At 46.2% G+C, this 12,410-nt stretch overlaps 1 protein-coding gene across 1 annotated transcript in view; it reads right to left on the bottom strand.

Moving 5' to 3' along the window:
* The window catches only part of LOC141417230 (uncharacterized), a 60,076-nt gene that overhangs the window by 46,491 nt on the left and 1,175 nt on the right, over positions 1–12,410 (bottom strand). Inside the window, 1 exon segment of the mRNA XM_074055395.1 lies at positions 5,712–10,410. Coding sequence (XP_073911496.1) covers positions 5,712–10,410 — 4,699 coding nt within the window.

Genomic DNA, 12,410 nt, shown 5'->3' with positions numbered 1-12,410 from the left:
CTAATTTATTTCTAAGGGAAAGTACAGTGGCTAAAGCCTGGGTGCTGTGTGGCACCAAATGCTCAACTGTGGTTTCTGCCCAGCAGCTGTGTGAATACCAGCTGGACCAGAGAATACACCATAACCCTCACCCTCCCCAACATCCAATTTAATCAGTTATTTCTGAGCATGAAGGAAGTCAGTGTTCCTTATTCAAACATCATACCATCTGGATGAAAAAATTATCAGAATCCCAATTCTAAGTTGTAAGCCGAGCTACAACTTATTATTATACAGACATTTCAAAAGGAGACTCACAAAAACACATCCTAGCAATTGTCTTCTTAGAAAGTCAGAGTGCACATTATTTCCATCTTCCTCTTTGCACATGAGGCTAGTGCTGCCCATTCTTCTAAATATGTTGGGATAATAAAGTACAGTTTTCTTTTGAGAAAACATATTGGGTAAATCTAATATTCAGTACATAAGAATTATAAGGGAGGGACAAAAACAGAAAACAAAATACAAAGGAAGAAATGTACACTGTATAATTTATATAGAATAAGTTACAAACACTTTCATTTATTATTTCAAAACCATCCAAAGTTTAACATAAAAGGTTAGAAGTAAAATTAAACTATCTGTATTAGGCAGCTAACACAGATAATTGGAGATAAACTATAGTAATTCAGATTAATCTCCATCATCAAAGTGGAGCCACACTCCACAAAAACCCGAAGCTTATTTAAGCCTAGCAAGCAGGGATATATTCTGAGGTGATACTCTGTCCTCTGGAGATGGTCAGCCTTACTCTGGATTGGCTGACAGAGGTGACTGTATAATTGTTTCTGTAATGTACAAGCTTAGGTATCTAATGCAAACTATGGGAGATCTGGGAGCCACTTTGGGTAGGCTAATTTTTCCAGTGTACCTACTTAGTAGTTTTCTATGCCAAAATCATGACAGTGTTGCTAAGGACATAATTAACTAGCAAACCTTGGTCTCATTATCAGAAAAGTGCTTTATGAGCCATGATTTGTTCAAATTTTTCAACCATTAATATTTATTAATAATTTTATTGTGATTTTTTGAGAAAACATCTCTTAGAATTTGAATGAACTTCACTAATCCATAAAGACATTTTTACCAGATATTTGGTTCTTGAATTATAAGAAATGCTTACTTTGGCTGAAGAAAGAACATTTTAGCCAAAATTCATATCAACAATATAAACATCAGGTAAAAATAATAATTATTTATTGATGATTTCCTTCAAAGACACAATGGAACATACAGAATGGGTAAAACAAATGAAGTTTTTTCTAATGTGAGAAATAACTGCATGACACTGTCACTATTTGATTGCTTCTGATCTACAAAGAAAAATTCCCACTGATTTTTGTAGCTAATCAGTTTTCCTCCAAATATGACTTTCTGTGAAGTACAAGGTGAGAATCAGAAGATTCAAATGCATATAAATCTGCATAACCTACCAATATATGAATTTGATGATATTTCTCTTCCAAGAAGTTTTACTTTGGAATAACCTGAGTTGCATTCCTTTGGGTACCTGCACACCCATGTTTATTGCAGCACTATTCACAATAGCCAAGTTATGGAAACAACCAAGATGCCCCACTACTGACAAATTGATTTTAAAAATGTGGTATCTACACACAATGAGAATTTTACTCAACCACAAAGAAGAATGAAAATTTTCATTTGCAAATAAATGGATGGAACTGGAGAATATCATCTTAAGCGAAGTTAGCCAGGCTCATAAGGCCAAAAATCATATGTTCTTTCTCCCTCATATGCAAATTTTAGACCTAAAACAAATGCAGTAATATTATTGGATATGGGTCACACACTAAGGGGAGAATGCATACAGGAGGACTAGGCAAAGGGAAGGAAAACTAAAACTTGAAGAAGTGTTTGATGTGCCCGCTGTAGAGGAATGAATAAAGTAACTAACAGAGGCCACTATGGGAAGGTGACTGGGACATAGTGAAGAGATCTGGTAGAGATGAATCAATGTGGGTTGTAATACACATGTGCATGGAAGCAATGCTAGGAATCTCTCTATATAGCTATCTTCATCTCAAACTAGCAACAATCCTATGTCTTTCTTATTACCTCTTATGATTTCTCTTCAAGAAAACTAAGAATAGAAGGAATGTACTGCAACATTGTAAAGGCTATATATGACAAACCTATAGCCAACATCATACTTAATGGAGAAAAACTAAAAACATTTCCCCTAAAATCAGGAATGAGACAAGGGTGCCTACTATCCCCACTCCTATTCAACATAGTACTGGAATTTCTAACCAGAGCAGGTAGGCAAGAAGAAGAAATAAAAGGATTACAAATAAGTAAAGAAATTGTCAAAATATCCTTATTTGCAGACAATATGATCCTAAACTTTATAAGACCCAAAAAACTCTACCCAAAAACTCTTAGACACCATAAACAGCTATAGCAAGGTAGCAGGATACAAAATCAACTTACAAAAATCATTAGTTTTTCTATACACCAACAACAAACAAACTGAGAAGGAATATATGGAAACAAATCCATTTACAATAGCCTCTCAAAAAAAATCAGATACTTAGGAGTAAACTTAACAAAGGATGTGAGTGACTTTTACAAGGACAATTACAAACTCCTGAAGAAAGAGATCAAGGACGACTACAGAAGATGGAAAGATCTCCTGTGCTCATGGTGTTAGGACCCGGAATCCTATTCCCCCGAGAGACAGAGAGCCAGGCGTGAATGCAATCAACAAAGCAGAGTTTATTGGGCTGGCTAGCCAGGGTCGAGCTCCCACACGGACACGCAGGACCGGTTAGGAAAACACGACCCTGAGCCTCTTTAGGGGAAATCTTATATAGACTGCGGTGACATGCATATTTTCGTTATCAACATTGGGCAAGCAGGCAGAGCACATCTTGCGCGTACCTCACATCTTGCACGTACTTCACATCTTGCATGTACCCCCCGCTCACATTCCCCACATTCTATATGCCCTAACTGAGCCCTGCCGCATTGCTTATCTTATCTACATGGGATGTTTGGTACTGGTTTCTCCAACAAGGGGGTTGGGGCCCGCTGAGACCTCCTATTCCTTTCATTCCCCCCTTTTCTTACGGCCTAAAGTGAGGAATCATTCTCAAGGGGATGAAGAGCCTGATATTGTTGGTGGAGGACCAGAAGTTGGATAGTATTAATTCGACTTTTGACAAAAGTCATAAGTCGGTTTAGAATCCAGGGTCCTATGGTAACAAGTAATAGGATGATTATTATTGGCCCTGCCAATGCAGATAAAAGGGTAGCCAACCATGGGGACTGGTTAAACCAAGACTCGAACCAGCTTTCCCCGGCCTCTCTTTCTCGTTTTCTTTGTTCCAGGCTCTTTCGAAGTTTAGACATGGAGTCACGAACAACTCCGGTATGGTCAGCGTAAAAACAACATTCTTCCCCTAGAGCAACACATAGTCCCCCCTTTTGGAGGAACAACAAGTCCAGACCTCGTCGGTTTTGAAGTACTACCTCAGACAGGGAAGTGAGGGATTTTTCTAGGTGGCTAATGGAGGTTTCTATTCTCTCTATATCTTCGTCTATGGCTGCACGCAGCGAAGACATCCCTTTCTGCTGGGTGGCCAAAGAAGCTATGCCGGTTCCTGCTCCCGCTAACCCTAGGCTGAGTAGGGTAGCAATAGTTACTGTGGAAATAGGTTCTCTCTTTTTCCTTTTTTCAACCATTTTTGTATTCCAGTATGAATATAGACTCTCTTCCGAATGATAGAGGATGCGGGGCAGCACAGTCACTATAACACAGAATTCTTTAGAGCTGTTAAACACCTTAGTTGATAGGCACGGGGTGAGTCTAGACCGTGAGCATAGCCACCACCCATTGTCCTTTGGAATTACCCATTTAATAGCATTTTCCCAGGTAGAACTGGCGTTAATAACAGTACATAAGTCCCGTCTGTTCTTTGGCACTTTTCCTAAGCAGGTTCCTTGGCCACTTACCTGCTGTATGGTCAGACCTCTCTTACGGTCTCCCCAGGAACATTGAGTAGGGTTTTCCTCAGATGAGGTATCGTGAGTGGTGTTTAGCCCTATTGCCTCATAGAATGGGGGCCTCACATCATAACATAACCAACAGGAGTTAGTCATGTTAGGGTTGGTGTGGTTTAACGTCAGGAAGGCAGCACCCACTAGCTCCCAGAGGGGATCTTTAGATCCGGTCATGAGACTGGGCCTCACCAGGGGAGGGCTGGTTTCTGATGGTCTTGGAGTTGTAACATTAGCCCGGGCTATGGTTGAGGGAAGGTGATGAGCTGTGGAAGGTCGGGGAGGTGGCTTTACATAGGGTGGCCTAAGTACCTTATTAGGGCCTATTGTTAGAGTAGAGACTGGTTGTTGCACACGCCGCAAAGTAAAAAGGGCTCCTGGATGATTTGTTTTGTAGAGTCTGACTCCCCAGGATTTACCCAATTCCCAATTCGTTGCCTTTTTTCCTAAATCAGTGAAATTTATCATAATGGGATTACAATTGGGGGGAGTTGGGCATCCCTTATTTATAGGTCTAGGTTGGTGGTATGTAATGCCAGATTGAGAGACTCTACTTAATTGAATAAGGTCCCCCTGTTTGGGGGGTGGCCACCATATATCCCCTGAGCTCTCACAACCCCATGACTTACAATAATAGTCTGCGATTCCTCCACATTTTTTTCTGTGGTTGGGTTGGGGAGCGGGGCAGACATAGAAGTAACTTTGGCGCAAATCCCATTGTCCCCTGCCAGTGAATAAGGCCCTTAAGTCAAAGTATAATTCTGGGAACCAGGTGCTGGGAGGGGTCACCTTGGAGGTCTGGTTAAGAATGTCTCCTGTGGATACATCTACAATCATCCAGGTCAGGTTAAAAGGTTGATGTGGATTTGTATGCCCCCAGCAAGTGGTGGACAGGGTTAGAAAAAGGAATAAAGTTACCGAGGTCCAGTATGAAGTTTGAGTTTGAAAAAATTTTCCTTGTGGTGGGACACCCTTCTTGTTGGCAGGAAGCCTTTCTTCATAGCTACCGGATCTGCCGGTCTGATGTGGGTGTAGTGGACCCAGGTGATAATCCCATTCTAGGAGGGCTGCAGAGCATCTGGAGTGTTCTCGTTTTTCGGAGCATCCCGTATCAGCCGAGTGGGTTTGTTGGATGCTTCCGTGCGGACCAATTTTCCTGTTTTTTCTCCGGAGGGTGAGCCCGTCTTACATGGGAATGGTGTACCCATGCTGCAATCCTGTCGACCTTGAGGGCGGTAGGGGTAATAAACAGTACAACATAAGGTCCTTTCCATCTAGGCTCTAGGGTTTTGGACTGATGTCTTTTAACCCATACCATGTCACTCGGGACTATGCCATGTTCCGGAGCCGGGTCCCTCTTAACAGCGTGGTATGCTTGAATTAAGGGCCAAATCCGTTGTTGCACTTTAGCTAAAGCCTGCAACATGGTCAGGTAATTTGGGGCCAGATCACCTAGTTCTGGGCTTAAGGTCCTCTGAATGATGGGGGGTGGAGCCCCATACAGGATCTCAAAGGGAGTTAGCCCATGGACATAGGGGGAGTTCCGGACTCGGAAGATGGCCAAGGGAAGGAGCGTCACCCAATCACCGCCAGTCTCCAGGGCCAATTTGGCTAAAGTCTCCTTTAGTGTCCTATTCATCCTTTCTACTTGCCCTGAGCTCTGGGGGTTATATTCACAATGTAGCTTCCAATTGGCCCCCATAGTCTGGGCTAGTCCCTGCAGGACTTTACTAACAAAAGCCGGACCATTATCTGACCCAATTGCCTCGGTCACCCCATATCTGGGTATGATTTCCTCTAGCAAAGCCTTTGCCACTACCTGACTCATCTCCTTCTTTGTAGGAAAAGCCTCCACCCAGCCTGAAAAGGTATCTATGAATACCAGCAAATATTTGTACCCAAACTTTCCCGGTTTTACCTCAGTAAAATCCACTTCCCAACTTCTTCCCGGAGCCCTCCCCCGTTCCCGAGTACCTGTATGGTGCCCCTCCCTTCGTCCTGGTTTCATGATTGTGCAGCTGGCACAATCTTCCACAATTTGGCGGACTGCTATGGTCTGGTTCGGAAATCGGAGCTGCGCAGATGTCAACAAGTCTAGTAATTTTCTCCGCCACAAATGGGTGGACTTATGTAAGTTAGCCAACAGGAATCGTCCGAGTTTTTCAGGCAGAATTAACTTGCCTTCCAAGTCGCTTTTCCATCCGTCTTCCCCTTCTCTAAAGGGGGAGTGGGCTCTCATCCAAGTGAAATCCTCTGTGGAGTATTCTGGTCGGGGGGGTAGTGGAGGGAGCTCTGGGACCGGCACGTCTATCGCCGCAACCGTGGAAGGTTGCCCTGTCTCCATGGGAGGACTCACCATTGCTACTCTCTTTGCTTCTTGATCTGCTCTGTTGTTACCGACAGCTTCCGGTGTCTTGGCAGACTGGTGGCCTGGGACATACATCACTGCCACTGCCTTCGGTTTTTCCACTGCCATTAATAGACGCTGGACTTCGGCTAGGTTCTTTAGATGTTTTCCTTCTGCTGTGCGGAATCCTCTTTCGCGATAGATGGCCCCGTGGACATGGATGGTACCGAAAGCATAGCGGCTATCGGTGTAGATATTGACTCGCTTTCCTTTTGCCCTCTCCAGGGCCTCTGCCAAGGCAATTAATTCCGCTTTTTGGGCTGATGTTTCGGGTGGGAGGGCACTGCTCCATACCGTATTTCCTTCTTGGTCGACTACAGCTGCCCCTGCCCTTCGGGCTCCATCTTGGAAAAAACTGCTTCCATCCGTGTACCAGTTTAATTTGCAGCCGGACAGGGGGGTATCCTTTAGGTCAGCCCGTACCTGTGTAACTTCGGAGAGGAATTCTTTGCAGTTATGGACAGGTGTCTGCAGTTCCAGGTTAGGCAACAAGGTGGCAGGGTTCAGGATTACGGGATCTGTGAATGTGATCCGAGGGGAATCCAACAAGAGCCCCTGGTAGTGGGTGAGCCTGGCATTCGTCATCCATTTCCCAGGGGGTTGTTTAAGGATTCCCTCCACCGGGTGAGGGGCCGTTACCCAGAGGGCCTGTCCAAAGGTTAGTTTATCGGCTTCTCTCACCAGCACGGCAATGGCCGCTATGATGCGGAGGCAGGGGGGCCATCCTGCCGCTACTGCGTCTAATTTCTTGGAAAAGTATGCCACTGGTCTCTTCCAGGGACCTAGCTGTTGGGTCAAGACTCCTTTGGCTACCCCCTTTTTCTCATCTACAAACAGAGTGAATGGTCTTGTAGGATCTGGCAAGGCTAAGGCAGGGGCCTGCAAAAGAGCGTCTTTTAGCTGATCAAAGGCCTGTTGTTCTCTCTCTCCCCAACTCCAATCTGGAGCTTCTTTGGTGGCCTCATATAGGGGTCTGGCTATTTCCGCAAATCCTGGAATCCAGAGTCTACAGAACCCCGCGGAGCCCAGGAATTCTCTCACCCCCCTAGTGGATGTCGGGGATGGGATAGCCAGAATAGTCTGTTTCATGGCATCAGTCAGCCATCTTGCCCCATCTGCAATCCGATAACCCAAATATGTCACTGACCTTTTACAGATGTGAGTTTTCTTGGCACTTGCCCGATACCCCAGCTCACCTAATTCCGTTAGCAGGTGTTCAGTAGCCTTGATGCACTCCTCTCGGGTTTCTGCCGCTAACAGTAAGTCATCAACATACTGTAATAGAGTGACTCGTGGGTGGCTCCGACGAAAAGGTTCCAGGTCCTGGCTCAGGGCCTCATTAAACAGGGTGGGAGAGTTTTTAAATCCTTGCGGCAGTCTGGTCCAAGTGAGCTGTCCGGATTGGCCCCCATCTTCTTGCCATTCGAAAGCAAATAGCGGCTGACTAATTTCTGACAATGGAATGCTGAAGAAAGCATCTTTCAAATCAAGGGTTGTATACCATACTTGCGAGGGGGGTAGGTGGCTGAGCAAGGTATAGGGATTCGGAACGGTGGGATGAATGTCCTCCGTCCGCTCGTTTACCTTTCGTAGGTCTTGCACAGGCCTATAGTCCCCGCTTCCCGGCTTTCGGACGGGGAGCAGAGGAGTATTCCAGGCAGACTGACAAGGCCGCAGTACTCCTTCCTTTATTAGCCTGTGGATATGAGGGGCTATGCCTCTTCGGGCCTCCTCAGGCATAGGATACTGTTTCACCCGAATGGGGAGAGCAGAAGCCTTCAATTGTATAACTACGGGCGGGAGGTGTTTGGCGAGGCCAGTTCCCGCAGTCTCCGCCCAGGCCGTGGGAAATCTTTTTACCCAATGAGTCATGTCCCCTCCTGGTTCCTGTTGACTCTCAAACAGACGATGCTTGTCAGCCAATGATAGGGACAAGACATGAATCGGGCTCCCTTCTCGATCAGTCACAATTATTCCATCTGGTTCAAAATGGATATGGGCCCCTATTTTGGTGAGTAGGTCCCGTCCGAGCAGGGGAGCGGGGCTCTCAGGGACGACCAAGAAGGAGTGTGTGACCTGGTGTTTTCCTAAGTTCACCTTTCTTTTGGTAGTCCATGTACATAACTGCGTACCGGTGGCCCCCTGAACAACACTTGTTCGTGCCTTGTTCAAAGGTCCATGTGCCTTGTTTAAAACCGAATATTGGGCGCTGGTATCCACCATGAACCCCATCGGCTTCCCCTCCACATGCATTGTTACCCAGGACTTGGGGAGGGTGTCTGAGCCCCGTCTCCTTCAGTCCTCTTCTCCGGCTAGGAGGACTCTGGCCTGCTCTACTGCTCGTTCCCTTTCCCTGTTTTCCCCCGGTCTCCTTCCAAACCCTCTTCTTCCCTTTAACTTAGGACATTCTCTCTTCCAATGCCCCATTTCCTTACAGTAAAAACAGTGTTCCTTATCCGGGGTCCTGGCGTGGCCCCCTCCCCTGGGTTGGTCTCGGACACCCGCTAGGAAAATACGAGCCATTTCTCTCTGTTGCTTTTGGTTTTCCTTAGCCTGGAACTCCCGGTCCTCCTTTCTCAATTTCTCCTGGGCCTCCCTGTCTTCCTTTCTCTGTCTTTCCTCCCTTTCTTCTGGAGTTTCCCTAGCGGTAAAGACCTTTTCCGCTACCTGCAGCATTTCCCTTATAGTCATCTCCCCTAAGTTTTCCTGTTTATTGAGTTTTCTCCTAATGTCTGGAGCTGCCTGATTAATGAATGAGAGTACCACAGCAGACCAGTGGAGGTCCGCCTCAGGGTCAATAGGGGTGTACTGATGGTATGCCTCATAGAGGCGCTCTAAGAAACCGGCTGGGCTTTTGTTTTCCCTTTGAACGACTGCTTTCACTTTTGCAAAATTGGTGGGCCTTCTGGCGGCCGCTCAGAGACCGGCCATAAGAGTCTGGCGGTAGATCCGAAGACGCTCCCTACCTTCTGCGGTCCCGAAATCCCAATTAGGGCGGCGTAGGGGAAAAGCCTCATCTATGGCCGGTTGGAGAGTTGTGGGTCTCCCATTATCCCCCAAGACGTTCTTCCTCGCTTCATTGAGGATGCGCTCTCGTTCCTCCGTCGTAAAAAGAGTATTGAGCAGCTGATGACAGTCATCCCAAGTGGGACGGTGTGTATGCATGATGGACTCCAGGAGATCTATGAGACACTTGGGGTCTTCAGAAAAGGGTGGGTTCTGCGTCCTCCAGTTATATAGATCACTGGAGGAGAAGGGCCAGTACTGAAACTGTTGCCCTCCTCCCGGTCCCCCTTGGCCCACCATCCGGACTGGAAGTGTAGGGACAGTTTCCTCCCCCTGTGTTGATGAGGGGGGCCCGTCTTCCCCCTCCCTTTCCCGGATCCCTCGGGGGCGAAGTCTTCGACCCATTCCTCCTCCTGCTGCCAGTCCTGTTGAGGAGGATGAGGAAATTTCCTCCTCCGGGGCACTGGCTTGGCCAGGGGGAGTCACGTATGGAGGCGGCCGATCTTCCTCTGCCCCTGCGAGGGATGGGTAAAGGGGGGAACTCTCTGGTAAGACTGGAGATGGTGAAGGAGATGCCCTAATTTGAGGACCGGTCAAGGTGGGAAGAGGAAGTTTTTCCTCCTCCTTTATGACCAAGGCGGGCGTGACTGGGGTTTTAGCCCCGGGGGCCGAACTGGAGGGGTGGGTCAGAAAAACTGTTAACCAAGGGGGAGGGTTCCTCACCAGATCCTCCCAAACCAAAATGTAAGGAACTTGGTCTGGATGGCCTCGATTGTCTGGCTGAAAAATGACTGCTTTAACCTTAGTGATCAGGTCTAGGGAGAGGGAACCTTGAATGGGCCACCCGACTCCAAAGGTGGGCCACTCTGCAGAACAAAAGGTGTCGAACTTACCTTTCTTGATGACCAAACCTGCATTTAAGGCCCTTTCTTTAACTTCTGGAAAGTGAGAAAGGATCAGAGACTTTGGGGTTGTTTGTCCCTGTCCCATTGTGGAAGGAGACTCAAACACCAAGAGAGATAGAACAAAAAGGGTAAAGGCAACAATAATTCCACACACACACAACACTCTCCAGCACTCGCTCGGACCGGTCCTTCTCTCACACTGGTGCGCACCCCATTCAACCTCCTCACCGTCCAACTGGGATATCAGGCCGAAAGGCGTCCACTTGACGGGTGGTCGGTCGACTAGCTCAATTAGTTCTTCACCTGGCGCCAGGGTTCCTAAAATGCTCGAGCCCAAATGAGAGGAAAGCCTCTCCCAATAGGACCCTGTGGTCCTCCTTGCGAGATTCCCAGAATGAATCTCCCTGGTGATTGGCCGAATCCCCGCTGCGGCCCAAATGGAACACTCAAGTTCCTCCAAATGAGGGTCTGGGATCCCCTCCCAACGCCTAGGACTTGGGATCGCCCCTGCTTTCTTGGAGGCAGGTTCTGTCTCTCGAGAAAATGAAATCTCGGTGGAACCTCCAAATGTTAGGACCCGGAATCCTATTCCCCCGAGAGACAGAGAGCCAGGCGTGAATGCAATCAACAAAGCAGAGTTTATTGGGCTGGCTAGCCAGGGTCGAGCTCCCACACGGACACGCAGGACCGGTTAGGAAAACACGACCCTGAGCCTCTTTAGGGGAAATCTTATATAGACTGCGGTGACATGCATATTTTCGTTATCAACATTGGGCAAGCAGGCAGAGCACATCTTGCGCGTACCTCACATCTTGCACGTACTTCACATCTTGCATGTACCCCCCGCTCACATTCCCCACATTCTATATGCCCTAACTGAGCCCTGCCGCATTGCTTATCTTATCTACATGGGATGTTTGGTACTGGTTTCTCCAACAAGGGGGTTGGGGCCCGCTGAGACCTCCTATTCCTTTCAATGGATTGGTAGAATCAACATAGTAAAAATGGCTATACTACCATTTTTAAACATATAGCAATCTATAAGTTTAGTGCAGTTCCCATCAAAATCCCCATTAGATTCATCACACAGATTGAAATATCTACCCTAAAGTTCATTTGGAAACACAAGAGTCAGCAAATAGCCAAGGCAATACTCAGCAAAAGAGCAATGCTGGAGGTATCACAATACCTGACTTCAAACTATATTACAAAGCAAAAGCAATAAAAACAAAAAATCAATAAAAACAAAAAAAACAATAAAAACAGCATAGTACTGGCACAAAAACAGACATGATGACTAGTGGAACAGAATAGATGATCCAGATATGAATCCACACGGCTATACCCACCTCATTTTTGACAAAGATGCCAAAAATATACAATGGAGAAAAGACAGCTTCTTCAACAAATGTTGCTGACAAAAGTGGTTATCCGTCTGCAAGAAACTGAAACTAGATCCATGTGTTTCACCCTGTACTATTATCAAACTCAAAATGGATCAAGGACCATAATTTCAGACCCAAAACTCTGAAGTTACTACAGGAATGAGCAAGAAACACTCTAGAACTAATAGGTATAGGCAAGGACTTAGTAGAAACCCAGCAGCTCAGCAACTAAGAGAAATGATGGACACATGGGGCTTCATAAAATCAAAAGGTTTTGCACAACAAAAGAAATGGACTGTAAACTGAAGAGACCACCCACAAAGTGGGAGAAAATATTTGCCAGCTACACATCAGACAAAGGATGGATAACCAAAATATACAGGGAATTTAAGAAATTAAAACTCTCCTAAAATCAATGAACTAAATAAGAAATGGGCAAGTGAACTAAACAGAACTTTCTCAAAAGAAGAAATTCAAATGGCCAAAAACACACATGAAAAAATGCTCACCATCTCTAACCATAAAGGAAATGCAAATCAAAACCACACTAAGTTTCCACCTTACCCTTGTTAGAATAACCATCATCAAAAACATCACAAACAACATGTTTTGGTGAGGATGTGGGGAAAAACGAACCCTCGTACACCG

The sequence above is a fragment of the Castor canadensis genome, chromosome 15, assembly GCF_047511655.1.
Source record: "Castor canadensis chromosome 15, mCasCan1.hap1v2, whole genome shotgun sequence".
NCBI classification, from domain to species: Eukaryota; Metazoa; Chordata; class Mammalia; order Rodentia; family Castoridae; genus Castor; species Castor canadensis.
This window is presented reverse-complemented; position numbering and strand designations above follow the sequence as displayed.